At 32.0% G+C, this 17,185-nt stretch overlaps 1 protein-coding gene across 1 annotated transcript in view; it reads left to right on the top strand.

Moving 5' to 3' along the window:
- Window positions 1-17,170, top strand: part of LOC129234101 (E3 ubiquitin-protein ligase DTX4-like) — a 60,605-nt gene extending 43,435 nt beyond the window's left edge. The window contains exons 6-11 of the mRNA XM_054867993.1: window positions 1,225-1,356; window positions 6,352-6,440; window positions 11,041-11,175; window positions 14,036-14,197; window positions 16,256-16,345; window positions 16,762-17,170. Coding sequence (XP_054723968.1) covers window positions 1,225-1,356; window positions 6,352-6,440; window positions 11,041-11,175; window positions 14,036-14,197; window positions 16,256-16,345; window positions 16,762-16,998 — 845 coding nt within the window. The 3' untranslated portion in view covers window positions 16,999-17,170. The remainder of the gene's footprint in view (window positions 1-1,224; window positions 1,357-6,351; window positions 6,441-11,040; window positions 11,176-14,035; window positions 14,198-16,255; window positions 16,346-16,761) is intronic.
- The last annotated feature ends 15 nt before the right edge of the window (window positions 17,171-17,185 follow it).

The raw sequence follows: 17,185 nt of genomic DNA, 5'->3' as shown, positions 1-17,185 counted from the left end.
TTTAATTTTTTACTTGTTAACATTTTGGAAAAGAATTCAAATCTCAAATCGTTTTTCCATTCAATTGTTCTAAAAAAAAAAGCCTTTTTTATGTTATTTCTTAAGGTTTTTTTCTTTTTTTCTTAATAATTCAACAAATTTCATAAGTAAGACATCATTTTTTGATATTTTCAATGCTATTGACATAAATAAAGAAATAATTCACATTTTGGGTGTTTTTTACAATGAATACACTGGATTTTCAATGAATTGCAAACTTAGTTGCAAACGTGCTTTTGTTCTGTTTTAAGGCAGACCTGAGTTGCCATCTAGAGAGAAGCAATAAGGGTGAAAGTAATTTGAATGGGAAAATTCATCAATTTTAAAAATATAAATACTTTTGTTCAATATTTTGCTTAACCCAGTTATTATGAGCTTGTCTCAATGGTGTTGATATCTTAATTGCTTAATTTTTAATCTTAATAACTTTTGCATTAGTATATTCTTACTTCCAGTTGAGTAATGAAAACAATATATGAAACATCTCATTAAAAACAATATATGAAATAACTCTTTAAAAAATGCAGTTAACACCTTGATACTTCATGTGCCCACTAAGCAGAAAACAATGAAAGATTGCATTTTTAACTTATTATCTCAATTAGTTCGTAAGTGTAGAGTTTGGCAATTTTCCACCCAGCAAGTTGAACAAGGTTTTTACATGCGTTTTTAAATAATATTTTTACAGTACTGCTACAAATTTCAAGCATGAATGCTTCGCATTGGTCTGCCAGCTATTATTATTTTGCAAGTAACTTTTTTTTTTCAGGCTTTTGTGCAAAAATTATTTTAAAAAGTCTGATTAAATTTTTGGCATTCTCTGTTCCTTAATCATGATCCCACCAAGTCTGGCAATATTTTCATGATGTCCGCCGAGAGCCAAGGATAACCCCATATCCCATAACATTCCCCCGACAATCTACACTTCCAATTCCAAGCAGGGCCCCAGGTGCAAGACTTGGCTGATATAGCCTCACAGTGGTCCTGAATATTTTGTTTGTGAGTCTTACAAAACTAATTGCATTGCATCAAAATTTCAGACTGAGATCCAAAACAAAACATTTATTTCTCAAAATTTCACAAAATTTATCTAGACCCAAATTATCATGCTGAACAAAAGATATGATTATGCTGTGTTTAGTTGATGTAATTTTTTTAGATCATGTGCTTATTCAATCATTTCAGCTGCTCTTGTTAATGGGAAACCTTGGATGAATTCATGGCCGCCTGATACTCCAGAAGATTTACTTAAACCTGTTCCAGGTATAAATCCTCTTCCAGAATTTAAAAAAACAAAAGGTCGGAAGAAAAAGCTTGGTTAGTAATTATTATTATTAAAGCAGAATAGTTATGAAATTTTGAGTAATTTTAAGTTGTTCAACTTTGTGACTGTATTAATATTTTTCACCTTTAAATTCCATGATAAAGATCCTTTTTACTTCCTTTTACGTAGTAAAGAAAGTATTGTATTCACAAAAAAAAATCATTAAAAAATAGACCTTTATTTCTATTTTGCTTGCTCCCGAATGAATATTGAATTTTTTTTTCCAACAAGACCACACTTGTATATATGCCTAAGAACATATAGATACCCAAAATATTCATTTTGATAATCTTCGAGTTAATTACAACCAGGGGTGCGGAAAATGTTTTTACTGCCAACATTTCCCCCAATCTATATGAAAATTTCCCCAAAATTTTACAACATGCTTTATGTTTCAGATAAAAATTCATTCATTACTATAGCTATAGATAATTTTGAAAAAAAGAAAATGAACAATTGCATCTTTAAAACTTAATAGAATGAACTGGTGACTTGTAGGAACTAGGTACGAAACAGGGAACCCCGCTCTGCTATGCCATCTAGGGCTTCCAGAGAACGGACCTTTCGGCCGGGGCCCCCTTACCCGTAAGGGAACGAGAACTAAACCACTTACGACTCTAGACACCGTGGACCCAGGTACGGACCTGACTCCGGTGGTGCCCATTGCCTACTCACTGTTCCACTCGATAGCCGTTGGGCAGATACAAATCTGCTCATACGCAAGTAAAGAGTGGTCGTTTTACATACGTGGATGCTACACCATCGTAAAACCCTCCCCATTTACCCGGGCTTGGGACCGGCATAGGGACGGGCCCGGTCCCCCAAAGACCAGACCCCACCTACGGCTGGGTTTGTAGGAACTAGGTATCTAAAAAGTAAATTAAGTAAATACATACATAAGTTTTAATTAAAATCTCCTATCTAATATTTATTATTAAATGTAAATTATTATCCAACAAATAGTTAATGAAAATATAAAGAGTGGTGATGCAAAAGAAAATGCATTCAAAAGACACTTGCAAAAAAAAATCAGAAAATTAAAAAAAAAATTGAATCTGCAAAATTCCCCAGATGTTCAAATTTCCCCCGATCCTAGATCGCCGGATCGGACATATTCTGCACCCGTGATTACAACGAGTTTTCTCGTGATGTCCGTATGTGCGCATGTATGTCGCATAACTCGAGAACGGAATGTTCTGGAAAGTTGAAATTTGGTACGTAGACTCCTAGTAGGGTCTAGTTGTGTACCGTCCTTTTTGGTTGCATTCAGATGTTCCAAAGGGAGGTCTTTTACACCTCTTTCAGGGTTGCCACTCACCAGGAAAACCTGGAATTGTCAGGAAAAATGAATATGGCCAAAAATGGTCAGGGAAATGTCAGGGAAAATGAAAAATAACATACATTTCTGGAAATGTTGGGATTTTGTTTTATTTTCCGATCGTTCTTCAGTGCTATATGACGTCAAGAATAATTTCTTTCCGCCTTATCTTTCCCGCTGCCATTCGTCCTTTTGTATTTCCGACTTTCTCCTTCCCAGTAAAGTTCTTTTTATCAACTTTTTTGGCATTAGCGTGCCATAGCAGTTGGCGGACATGCGCAGAAGCTATATTTAGTCATCCTAGTTAGCGGGCTCTGCTCTGTCTGAACGCTGCTTTTTTACGTCAGCAATTCTGAAGTTATTACTATTTTGAGTATGCAGCACATTGTTTTGTAGGCGAGTGTGGGTTGGAAGTTCTTAATGAGCTACAATAATCTTTTCATGTTTTATATTATTTCTTTAAATAAAATTAATGAAGTTGTTTTCTTCTAAAAAGTTTTGTTCTGTAAATTTAGCTCATTAGACAATTTTAAATTTAGAAGTTTCTTTTTTACAGGAGAACCGCTAATCTTTTAGTATTTTGGTAGTGATCTTCAATGAGTGTTTCAATGCTATTCTTACTTTCAAAATAAAAGTAATCGGATTAAAAAAAAAAAAATCTGCACATCAGAGAGTTTTGTGATCATTGCTCAAAATTTTACTTTATGACAGAGGTGCCCAAAGGGGGATTATGGTGCAAGCTGCGCTATCAAAACTCTTGGGGGGATTTTTTAATTTTTTATTTATTTAAATTCGTTTATTGATTCAAATTCATTATTTATTTTTTTATTTCAATTGTTTATTTTATTTTGCTTTATTTATTTATTTTGTGCTTGTATTTCATTGGCGGAGTACAGAATTTTTCTTTTAAAATAATAATTAAAAATAAGTAGATAAATAAAAGCATTAAAAAAATAAATTTAAAAAAAAGGCTAAATATAAAAATGCGCAAAGGCAATCGGAAATATTGGGGGGGGGGGGGACAACCCTGCTTCAAGAGCTACAAATAAGGGAAATATGTGGAGCTAAATGATGCATGATTTTTTTTACAAGCCAAAGTCTAAAAGATATGTTGCATTTATGTTATTTCATAATTCTTTATTATAGGGATTTGTTTCACTTTTGTTAGTACAATTTTGATTATTTCAGCTAGAGTAAATCATTTCAGTCATTCAATCATTCATAGAGGGAATTTCATTCTTGAACTTCCGTGGCAACCCTGTTTTTGGGGGAAAATCATTGTTAATTTCAGTGTAAACTCAAGGTATGTTATAATTCGCCAAGTTGGCGACAAATTTGGCATGATTTAATTTTTTTCTAAATCTGATTTCAATTTGGCCACTATTGGCGATATTTAGAGAGTTAACCATTGAATGACATTAAATATTTGGAAAATTAATCTGTATAAAATGTTTTTTTTTTCTTTTTTGCTTCATTTTGCAACAAACTTTGAGTGAAAATATTTAAAGTGTTTCTGTTCTTACTCCAAATCCAAGGCACTATTTTCATTAAATTAGTGTAAAAGGAAGTCATGTGATGCACACATCAGCTTGTTTTTTTTTTTTTTTTTTTAAATTATTATTATTATTATTATTATTTAGTTAGATCTGTTTAATTCTAAGCTCAATAAATTTCTTATGATCATTTGATACTTTTTGTCATGCCCGGAAGTATACCTTTAAAAAAAAAAGCAAAGGCAAAACATTTCTTTAGCAGAGTAGCTCAAGTGTTTAATCAATGAATAGCAAATGGAAGGGCATTGTTTATGATTTAGGTGTGATTGCAATAGTTAAGTTGTGGTTGATATCATTTTGAATTTTATTTCAAATATACAGAGTGTCCGAAAAGTCCTTGAAGCATTTTAAAAATTTATATGAAAGCAACCATGACATCATAAAAAGAAAAAAAAATAAAAAGAAAAAAAGAAGTTTAATTATAAGTAATCATGGCATCGTCACAGTAAGAAAAACAAGCATAGTGTAAGGTGTTTAAGCATTTTTTTGAACAGAAAGCAATACCTTTCATTACCAGAGTTCAATGTGTCCTGTTTGCAGTGATGTTCCCATCAATTTTTCTGAGGGTATACTCCCAGTAATCCATTATGCACAATTTGTATATGTGATCATATACATAGTATGTCATAATAATTAAAAATTTATGAAGCTTGAGGGTATATGCTATATGTCTAAAAAATGTTTGAGAGTAAACCCTATGGGAACACCACTGACCATTTGTGGTCATGGAATGAACGTGAGTACAGTGTAGATGTGGTTTGAGCAAAATAGGGTACAAACATTGAACTCTGGTAATGAAAGGTATTGTTTTCTGTAACATGATTAAACACCTTACACGACTTTTGTCTTTCTTACTGTGACGATACAGCGATTACTTTATTTGCACTTTTTTTTTTTCTTTTTCAAAAGAAAAAAACCATGTCATAAAAAACTTTTGAACTTGTGAAGTATTATGGTGTAAACTGCACATTCATGCAACAATTTGTTGTTTTCCTATGAATTTTTAAACTTTCAAAGACTTTTCGAACACCCTGTATTTTCTTCATTCTATTTTATATATATTGTGCTTTGTTATATTATAGACTAAATAAATGTTTGTATTTGTATGGGATTTTAGCATATATGTTCAAGTTTCTGTCTAGTCTAAAAAACTAAATGGAATAAAAACTAAGTGAATTTTTGAAAAAGCCTATTATTTGTTACATTTGTGTGAAATATATATATATATATACATATATACATACACAAGGTGTTCCGTTTTAACCTGCAAGACCTTTATTTTCGCTACCGTTAGTCCTAGATGCATACTTCCAATTGCAAAAATGTTCACAATCAGATGCAGAGTTAAGATGTAAAAAATTTGACAAAATTTAACTTGTTATACGGGCCCCCGATCCCCTAACTTATGCTTAGGGAAATAATCACTATTAAAAAATAATTCCAACCCAAAAAGTTTGAAATTCAAAAAAATGTTGTACGATAAATATTCACCGACTTACGAAACGCAGCGTTTTGTGACTTACACCATTTTTCACTCGCAGTCAGTAACACCTTTTTGGAGGGAAATATAGCGGTTAACAAGTGTTTAAAGTTATATGTGTGCATAGAGTGGTTTTTAAAATTGTTCAAGGTTTTGTAGTGTGTTTTTGCGTATCATGGCATAACATTCGCAATTATTTTTGTATAGCAATGAAAAATATAAATACCTTGTTTTTCTTACTTTGATGACCTGTCATTCTACTGAAAGGGCGATAAGTTCCAATCTCGCCTTCTAAATGGTCCCTTAAAACTTTAAACTCGAAACTCTCCTTGAATTTTGGTCCCACAAATTCCAAATTTTTTGTGTTAGTAGTATCTTTTAATGAGATTATTTCCCTAAATATAAGTTAGGGGACCTGAGGCCCGTACAAAAAGTTAAATTTTGTATTTTGCGACTCTTTTTTATCTACGCCTCAAACTTTCAATATTTTAACTCTGTATCTGATTTTGAACATTTTTGCAATCCAAGTATGCTTCTAGGACTAACGGTTGCGAAAATAAAGATCTTGCAGGTTCAAACAGAACATCCTGTATATATGTATATATTTCCAATTGTTTATATATATGTATGATTTTAGATGGTGCTTTCAATAAATTCAGTAATGATGCAAGTGTTTTAAGCAAATACACGGAAGTAGTGAAAGATGTTCTTTCCTTTGGAGATGAAGTATGTCATTTTTCTGATCTTATTCCTTGTTTTGTACTTTAAGAACTGTGCATACTTATGTTTTAAATTCTAATTTGTGAAAAGTACTTCATGAGGTCAATTTGTAGCAACTTTGCATTTAACTACATAACACTGGTAGAAAGGTAATATGCAGTACAGTAAAACCTGTGAAGTTGATCACCCTTGTAAAGTTGACCACCTGTCTAAGTTGACCGCTGTTTTCAGGCACGGAATCAGCCCTAATCATATAAATCAACCTCTGTAAGTTGACCACCTGTTTAAATTGACCACTAAAGTTATGTACCACGAGTGGTCAACTTACACAGGTTTCACTGTATCTGCAAAAATGCATTTTTGAGATGTTGTAAGAAACATATTTTGCATTCCCCTCTAACAATAGTAAAATGTTTGAATTTGACTTTTTTTTTTTTTTTTTGTGTGTGCTTCATTTACAGCGAAAACCAAATAAGCAAAGTAATGCAATAAAGCTGAAGTATATAGATGAAAAAAAATGAAAACTTTGCAGAAACTGCCCTTTACCTTTCTATGGCAGAATAACTCCTGCGGTATGACATATTTGATCGTTAACCAGAAAAAATTGTTGTGAATTGTTTCATATCCTTTGCATTCAAAACAAGATTTTGTGCATGTAGCAGTAGAATGTTGATCAAAACAATACTGCACATTAATAAGCTCAAAATGTGAACCAAAGGAACATTACATACATTTTTGTGAAGTAGTATTTTCAGATGTGGTTTTATAATGCACAGGTATTATACAGGGTGTTCTGTTTTAACCTACAAGATCTTTATTTTCGCAACCGTTAGTCCTAGACGTATACTTCAGTTGCAAAAATGTTCAAAATCAGATGCAGAGTTAAGATATTGAAAGTTTGAGGCGCAGGGTTCGTACGGGTCATGGAAATCCTGGAAAGTCATGGGAAAAAAATAAGCAAATTTCAGACCTGGAAAAGACATGGAAAATTGAAATTTTCATTCAAACTCATAGAAATTTATTAAAAGTCATGGAAAAATGTCCTGGACTAAGAGAAAGTAACAGTAGCTAAAATAGCATTAGAAATCTAGAGTGATTTAATAGTATTGCGCATATAAATGCTATTGAAACTGGAAAATTGAACTATCCCAAAAACAAATCTGTATTTTGAAATATCATTACATCCACTTCAGTAGCAGCTGCTCGTCCTTTTTCCAATGTGATTTTATTGCTTGGACATCATTCATTTCGTATTTACCGTTATTTTAAACACTTTTTATATGTTATGTTCTATAGTAGAGAACTTGCATTTTTGATTTTACCACGCCCACGCAAAAAACGCAATTCAATTCCATCCGAGTTCGTTTCCATCACTCGTAAAAACTTATATATATAATTACTAAATTCATTAGTTTATCTCAACTTGTTGAAAGTTTTAGAAAATGAAGATCTTTAGTCAGGAAATATAATACAAAAATAGGGGAATTCTAATATTCTAAAATAGTAGTGCCTAACATACGGCCTGCAAAACTAATCCTTGCGACTCACTGCTACGTTCAATGTCAGGAATCGAACACTATTAATTTATATGCATTCGAAAATGTGCAAATAAGTAAACAAGTCAGGAGCGCACCCAGGATTGTTTCCTGGGAGGGGCAAGAATTTGGAGCTCCTCGCGAAACTTCTAGCCCCTCCCAGGAAACAATCCTGGGGAGCTCCAATAAGTGAAGTCAAAGGCAAAATCAATGAAGCTTCAAAAGGCCCTCCCCGAAATAAAAGTTACAAGTCTACGAAACATTAAAAGTCCCGAAAAAACCTAATTTTAGAGAATTCTTAGTGACTTCAGAGAATAGACGGAGCTAAGCGTTTCGTGAGAACTGCCCCGAAAAATTTCTGAAATGAAGCCTTAAGAATGAAATTTTAGGGGCGTTAAGGGAAGATGAGAAGGCTTTCCCCCTCGAGAACTTTGCTAAATTGAAATTTCTTAATTCCAAAATTTATTTAAAAATTGAAGAAAATTGTGGTGACATAAAAATGAGGTTACGGAAATTTTTTTGAAATTTATGTTTTAAAAATGCATTTTTGGCTACCTTTGATGGTGTTACGGGAAGAGAGTCAGGGTTCAGGGGCTTCACCTAGAAATGTTTTCAAATTGAAGGTATAGAAACGCAAATGTAGACTATTTGCTGAGATATTAGGAGATTGATGGGGGCGGGGGGCTGCGTACTCTCGGTAATGCTTCGAAATTGAAGCCCAAAAAATACATTTTCATGCTATGTTTGGTAGTTTCAAGGGTTCGCCTAGAAACATTTTCGACATATAGGGTCTAAAAAGACAATTTTTAACTATTTTTGGTGTACCAAGGGATACAGCATGGACTGTTCGGGAGTTCTCCGATTTAAAACAGATTTTGCAGTTATCTTTTGGAGATGATACACAAAGGAGGGAAATGCGGAAGTTCCGTACTGGAAATGCTTCCAAAATAAAGTTCCCAAAACTCACTTTAGGCTATATTTGTACTAGATAGAGGAGAAAGAGAGGGTAAGTAGCTCTCCCTCGGAAATTTTTAGAATTTAAAGTCTTTGAAAAAAATTAAAGTTATCTTTGGTGAAATTATGATGGGAATCGGAAAATGAGTGCTCTCAAAACACAAATTTAGGCTCTCTTTGGTCAAGGGGATTTGTTTTCATGCTTCTGGGAGGGGCTTAAGCCCCTTAGCTCCCCCCGTGGGTGCGCCACTGAAACAAGTACATTTGAATCAGAAGATTAATTCGCTACTGATTTTTTTTTTAAATAAATATCTGGTTTAGAGAGAGAAACATAAGTTTACTGAAGTATGTGGGTTTACTTTAAAGAACCAAAATACTGTCAAATTATGTGGATGATTAAATGCACTGTTGACAACAAAATGCAACTTTTGAAGCAAATTTATTGAAACATTAATGACTCATTTAACTTTTCTCCCATTCATTATCATTCTGCCCTTTTTAAAAAGAAATTTTTAGACATTTAATTATCATTGCATTGCTTTCACTGTATTTTACTTTACTTAAATTTATATGATAAAGACATAATAATAGTTTAGTTTTTTAGGTGTACACTGATATTTTTTTAATCATGAGTAAGTGCTTCAATGAGGTAGTGGCGTTCACATAGAAGTTTTACTAATGCTCATTGCCAAAAATTGGCAAGTTTGATATTAAATAGTCTACTATTCTCTTCATGTAACAAGGTCATGAAAATTTTTATGAAGTCATGAAAAAGTCTTGGAAAAGTCATGGAATTTTTTCATCCAAATAGAGTATGAACCCTGGAGGCGTAGATAAAAAAGAAGCACAAAATACAAAATTTAACTTTTTATACAGGTCCTAGGTCCCCTAACTAATATTTAGAGAAATACTCTCCATTGAAAACTATTGCTAACACAAAAAACTTGACATTTGTGTGACCAAAACTCAAGGAGTTATTCCAGCTTAAAGTTTTAAGGTACCATACAGAAGATGAGATTGGAACTTATCGCACTTTCAGAAGAATGACAGGTTGTCAAAGTAAGAGAAACAAGGTATTTATATTTTTCATTGCTATTCAAAAATAAATGCAAATATTATGCCGTGATACGCAAAAACATACTACAAAACCTCGAATAATTTGAAAAAGCTCACTCTATGCACACATGTAATTTTAAACACTTGTTTACCACTATATTTTCCCCCAAAAAATTTTATTGACGGCGAGTGAAAAGTGGTTTAAATCATAAAACGCTGCGTTTCATATCTCGGTGAATATTGGTCATACTAATTTCAAACTTTTTGTGTTGGAATTATTTTTCAATGGAGATTATTTCCCTAAATATGTTAGGGGACTTGAGGCACGTATAAAAAGTTAAATTTTGAATTTTTTGACTCATTTTCATTTTTACTGCAAATTTTCAATATCTTAACCGTGCATCTCATTTTGAACATTTTTGCAATTGGAAGTATACATCTAGGACTAACGGTTGCAAAAAATAAAGGTCTTGCAGGTTAAAACGGAACACCCAGTATACACTATCACAGCTAGAATTTCCCTCGGATTGAGGGGGGGGGGTCATAAGTCCTTACATGTATTCGAAGTTCCATGTTAGGATTGGTTATACTGTTAAAATCAAGGGCTCTGAGTGGAGAGTTTTAACCCTCATCACCCCTCCCCCTTCTGAAGCCTTCCCGGAGTACCTTTGCACGCTTTAAAAAACCCCAGATATCTGCTTGAAATACAAAGCTTCATTTTCAAGTCTTGGAAACCTTGAAAAACTTTGAAATGTCTTTAGAGTGCTTTACATTTACAATTTCTTTTTTAAAAAGTATATTAAACAAACTTGTAAAAAAAACTTTTGCTGCTGTTGTTAAAAATATAGTACACAGAAATCAAGAATTGTCTTAATTATTCATTTATTTTTCAAATCTATTTTTAAAAATTTGTGCTCACAAGCAATTTGAATTTTGTTCTTTCTATTATTGATATTTATTGGTCTTATTAGTGCTCTTAATGTTTCGATTGTTAATATGCTATTTTGTCTGAAATTTTATTGTGCATATTTCTTTGATAAAAATTTGATTCTATTTTCTAGAACTGTATTATTTGCTGTGAACTTCTTTCAAATGGGTCTTCCTACAATGATGATGCTACTGTGGTAAAATTGACTTTATGCTCTCATATGTTCCATAAAGCTTGTCTGGATGCTATGCAAAACTCTAAGCCAAAAGTAATAATACTTCGCATATTTTGAATACTTTAAATACATTTTTGAATATAATATATTCAAAAACATGATCAAACATATAGCATCTATGATTTCTTTAGCAACATATTTGATACAAATTTAATTATTTTGCTTTGTGTCTTTTTTACTGCACTAAACCTTTGTAATGCAGAACTTTTTAATCTTTATAAACACTACTTTAGTGGAGATGCAAAGTACTAAAATATATTCGTTATGATTGTGCAAACCAATTTAGTCGAATAATGCATATAAAAATTAGCTTTCCTTATTTTTTTTCTTCTTACAAATATAAGATCCTTAAAATGTGTTTGCAAAAACAATAGGGTCTGGTGGGGTAAAGTGGTCATAAAATCGTAGGTTTTTAACTTTGGTGGATAATAAATACAACAAATTATTTAAACACTTCAACTTTTTTTGTTGATATTTTACATTGCATTATTAAAGAACACAGTACATTGAAGTGTAGAAAAAAAATATTGATTAAATTAGTTTTACAACACTTTCTTTTCCCTTTGTATTTATGACCACTTTACCCCATGGGATGGGGGAAAGTGGTCATAGCATGGGGTAAAGTGGTCATAGTTAAAAATAAATGCAAAACCATATTAAATAACCATAATATTTGTATACTTCAGTTATTTTTATGGTTACAAGTATATGCACTAATATATGTGTGTATACACGAGTATATACGTGTCGTGTAAACATGAGTAAATACGTTCATATATGAGTAGATACATGTATACATCAGATACATGTATGCACGTGCCTACTCAAGTATATACGTGTATACACTAGTATATAAGCATGTATACGTGATTACCTAAAGGAGTGTTGACATATCTACACGAGTATATATGTGTCATGTTTATATACGTGTTACGTGTATATACGCGTATAAACGAACATCATATGCATGTATGCACTTGTATCTCGAGTATACACGTGCATACCTGAATATATACGTGTATAGTAGACGTATATACGCATATATATACAGGTGCACATGTGGATACATACACAAGTGTGCATAAATGTATATACGTGTATACACGAGTTAATTCGTGGATGCATCCAGTGCGTGTTTGTACGTATCTACTCACGTATATACATGTATATATGGAAGCATGATTATATACGTATGTATATGTGTAAACACAGTTATATACCTGAAAAGACCAATATATGTACATTTACGTGTATACACCAATACATATATGTATACATGAGTATATACATGTATGCCTACAGAGTGAATCCAAGCTCTGGAGCAAAAATCTAAGGAGTGTGAGAGGAGAGGATAAAATGCAAAGAATAATAAGGAGTTTATGGTCGCTGACGCACTACATGCACACTAAGCCAGAACTGCACAAGCCTGTATTACAGCTGCAGGCTTCAGATTTCTTCAATCGCTTTAAAACTTTCTTACGACCTAAAATGTTGTGTAAAATTGTCTTAGTGTAACAAATTTGTAACCTGTTTTGCATCTATCAGTCTTTGGCTTTGCGTGCATGTAGTACGTCAGCATTGTGTTTGTGACCATATGTTCCTTATTATTCTTGCTTCTTATCCTCCCCTCTACACCTTTTAAAAAAATTCCCAAGAGTTTAAACTCACCCTGTATACTTGTATGTAAGTCTACTCGAGTACGTACGTGTATATACGTGTCTACCTGAGTATATAAGTGTTCGTATACATACGAGTAAAAGCAAGTATATACGTGTATAGTCGAAAGTATATCTGCATAGATAAAAAATACCTATATCGCAGATACCCATATACGTATTTATTGATGCATTTATGTGAATACGTTTATGTACGCGCCTACACGAGTATATGCGTATGCATACGTATATACTGGTATATTTAACCCTACTTACTGTAAGAACAATACATATTAAGTGAAATTAATATTTAATTTATATCAGCCTTATACTTAACTATTAAGTGATATTAAAAGAACAATATTCGTTAAGGCTTATATTATGACCACTTTACCCCATCTTACTGAAATTGTTCTAAAAAATTATCTAAAACATATTCAGCTAACTGCTAATGAGTAAGCGATCTTAAGACATGTAGGAAGCTTCCTGTGCCATCAATCTGTTCATAATTCTAACAAACAAAATTTCCCAAAGAAGTTAAAAGAAATGTTTAGATTTTTAAAATTTTCATGTTTACACAAAATATTTTTTTTTACCAAATAAAATTTTGCCAGTTTTGAAATTTTGTTTTCAAAATGTAGTTTCTAACTCACCGAACCTAAAATAAAATTTTCACATTCATTCGAACATTTATTTCCAAGCTATAGTCATTTATTTGAAGTATGACCACTTTACCCCATTGACCACTTTCCCCCACCAGACCCTACTCACTTTTGTCCAGAAAGCAAGACGACTCAATAAGAGTTGCCCATTGAAAGAAGAGACCTCTTTCCATCTATATCAAGGCAATACTCCAAAAAGTTTTCTTTTGCAATGGAATGTGGAAAGAGCTGCTAATTCAACAGGTATAGAAATTGATATCCTAGCTTTAAAAATGAAACAAAAGTTGTAGAAATATTGGCTTAATGGCCCTCAAAATCTGGAACATTCCTTCCCTATCATTTTCATCTGTTTTTTCTGTTGCTCGCGAGGCTTCAGAATGAGAGGAAGATGATTGCAGAACATACGTCAATACTAGGTTATTCCGGAAATAAAATCTATTAACAACACTGTAGAACCATACACATACACAAAATATAGAAGAAATTTTTTGTTTAATATAGAGATTCCTTAAAAAATTAATATTATTATTGTTACTATCATATAAACCATTAAAAATGTTTTTTTTCCCCCTATAGGATATGTTTATACAGTGTCCTACTTGCAAGAAAATTCATGGTGAAAAATGTGGCATTCAGCCTCCTGGAAGTATGGTGTACCACGTATTACCATATTCTCTACCTGGCTATCCTGATTATGAAACAATACGTATAATCTATGATATTCGACCAGGAACGCAGGTAAAATGTTATAGGTGTTTTTTTCCTCTGTTATGTTATCAATAAACAGTTGAATTCAGTTAATATGAAATGTCAAAAATCCAATTTTGTTGGTATTAGCCACTATTTGTAACAACCGCAAATGAGTTATACTGTGAAAAAATGAAGAAATGCTTACCTATATTTTAAAAATATTATTACAAATACATACATTGTAATCTATTAGTACATTCAGGAAGAAATCTAATTCTTATAAATGAATTTTTTTGGAAAATATTGAAAAAGGAAGATAATAATAAACAATCTTGCAATAGGTTATAATCCACAATAGGAGATAAACACTTTTATCTCTGAGTAAATTGAAATTTCCGCAGGTAAACAAATGTGGGGGCTTTACTTTCTATGCAAAATATTTAGTTTTCTTCTCAATACACAATGGGACTTCTACTACTTAACAAAATGAATCTAAAAAAGAAAATTACAGTATTCAACTACGAAAATTTTAAGTAAAGAGGATTTTTGTTCGTCGTAGCTGAGACTTTCAATTTGGTGTAGGCATTGTACGTCATATTTTCAATGTTAATTAGATAGCAAACTGAACTTAATGTACAAAGCGTTCGTTTTTAGCCATGATTTCATACTTAATGTGATTGTACTAAGAGAGTTGAACTGTTTTTTACAGAAACAGCGCCTCGCAGCAATGTATGTTGCAGCCTTGAGAAAGTCTGACGACAATTTATTAGCTGGGAATGAAAAAAAAACCAATATTTTCAGAGAAAAATAATCTTAATTTCAGTGAACAAAATTTTTACCGTATTTGTCATAATACAGTGGTAGCATGTAATTGTTGTTTTTTAGTTTAAAATATTGTTTGCATTTAGATTTCACAATTAATCTAGTGTCAGATTATCTTGCAAACTATTTTTGGGGTTTTCAATTTGCAACACTAACTGCTGCCTGCCTTATAGATAACTTAGTTTATAGCTCCAAAAGTAGGGAGCATAACAAAAATACAATTGAAGATATCTGGTTGCTAGAATTCATTTTTATACTTGACTTTAGCCTACTTTTAGTCGAATTTATGATCCTTAGAATCAACCAATGATGGTATTTACATTGGCTTGCCAGATTTCTGAAATGTTCAACTGGAATGTCCCCCCCCCCCCCCAGCGTTGCTAGCATTCAAATCTGTACACACCCCTGGCTGGTTTTTAGAGCGTTTTATAGGGCAGTTTATTCTCAATGCTATGAATAAATGGTCACTAATTATGCACCTAAAACAGGGGTAGTAAAAAGTGACATAAGCAGATAAAATTGCAACATTTCACTTTCAACATATAAATATTAAATATTTTCTTTTTTTTTTTAGTTAGAAACAACTTTGGTTTGAGGAATAAAAAATTGAACAGTAACTTTAATATGATTTTTATTTTATAGGACTTTTTTATAATCCTTTTTGGTTCTAACCATGCTGTAAAAATCATCACAAGCTAATACAGTATTAATTTTACAAGTCAATATTACAAATGATAAAGTGATTATCCTAAATAATCCTTCACAGTTATTTATTTTTAGACATTTTGGTAGAATTTATCTTTTCCGGGACATGAAGTAAACCAGCCGGAACACTGGGATTTTGTTTGAAAACCAGGACTGTCCTGGTCAAACCAGGACGTCTGGCAAGCCTATGTTTACATAACTTAGCTAAAGTGAAAGTGGTTCTATTTCTCCCAGTGGAACCAGTTCATACATGAAAGAATATGCAACATATGGACTACCAACAACTTACAACCAATATGATTATTCTACTGAGGAGAAAAAATATCTTAGAATACCATATTAAGCATATCATGATTGTTAAAAAGGGATGTTTCACTAATACAACAGTTGTACTAGCAGTGCAGGGAAACAGCTAAACTACAGTAAGGGTGACATACTTATATTTTAAGATTAAGATCTAATTTAACAATTCTTGAAAACTTTTATATAACTTGCTTCGTTTACTTTGAATTGTGAACTAAAATTTTAAGAAGTTCAAGCATGAAATGATACTAATGAAGCATTTGTTCATTTTTCTAGGGTCCAGAACATCCTAATCCAGGTAAAAAATATACTACAAGAGGTTTTCCCAGACACTGTTATCTCCCTGACAATGAAATGGGTAGAAAAGTAAGTTGCCAAAAAAATCTTTTTTTACAAGATAATGCATTTTTCAAGAAAATCATAATTGACAACAAGTTTTGATGAAAAAAAGTTAAAAAATGAATGTTGACAAAATCCATTGACATCACTCAGTTTATTAGTAAAAAGATAAACTTCAAGAATTTTTAATCCATAAATAAAGATTTCTTTTGTGCTTACAAATGTGTAAAAAGTTTCATACAAACTATGCATCACTGATATTATTTTATAGCTTCATGTTTTTTTATTGCAGCTGTAGTCATATTAATTTACTAAATGTTTAAACTAACCTTTTTTTTTTCCTTTTTAAATACCTACTCATTTCCTTAAAGTTACTCTTAGTGTTTGAAATTTTTGCCAAACGTCCTTGCTTATCTGTAGTGTGATAAAAATTCATTTTTAAGGTTTTACGTCTTTTGGTGAAAGCTTGGAACAGGCGTCTCATTTTTACAATTGGGAGATCATCAACAACTGGAGAGGAAAATACAGTTACTTGGAATGAAATTCATCATAAAACTGAATTTGGCTTCAACAGAAGAGGGCATGGATATCCAGATCCAAATTATTTTGAAAACATACTGGCAGAACTTGCAGCTCATGGTGTTGTAGATGATGAAGTTTATGAATGGTATCCTGCTTAAAGAACAATTTGTGTGTACATAATGTATTTTTAAGTTTTTTTCAAATTTACTTAAAAAGTGTCTTTTAGCAAAAGAAAAGTAATTTTTGTAAAATACTTGTAAAAAGTGAAGAAATGTAAATTTCCATATATTTTTTTATAGTTACTGTTAGTATTTATGTTAATAAGTTGAATAAAAGTCTAAAATT

This window comes from Uloborus diversus, chromosome 1 (genome assembly GCF_026930045.1).
Source record: "Uloborus diversus isolate 005 chromosome 1, Udiv.v.3.1, whole genome shotgun sequence".
NCBI lineage: Eukaryota > Metazoa > Arthropoda > Arachnida > Araneae > Uloboridae > Uloborus > Uloborus diversus.
This window is presented reverse-complemented; position numbering and strand designations above follow the sequence as displayed.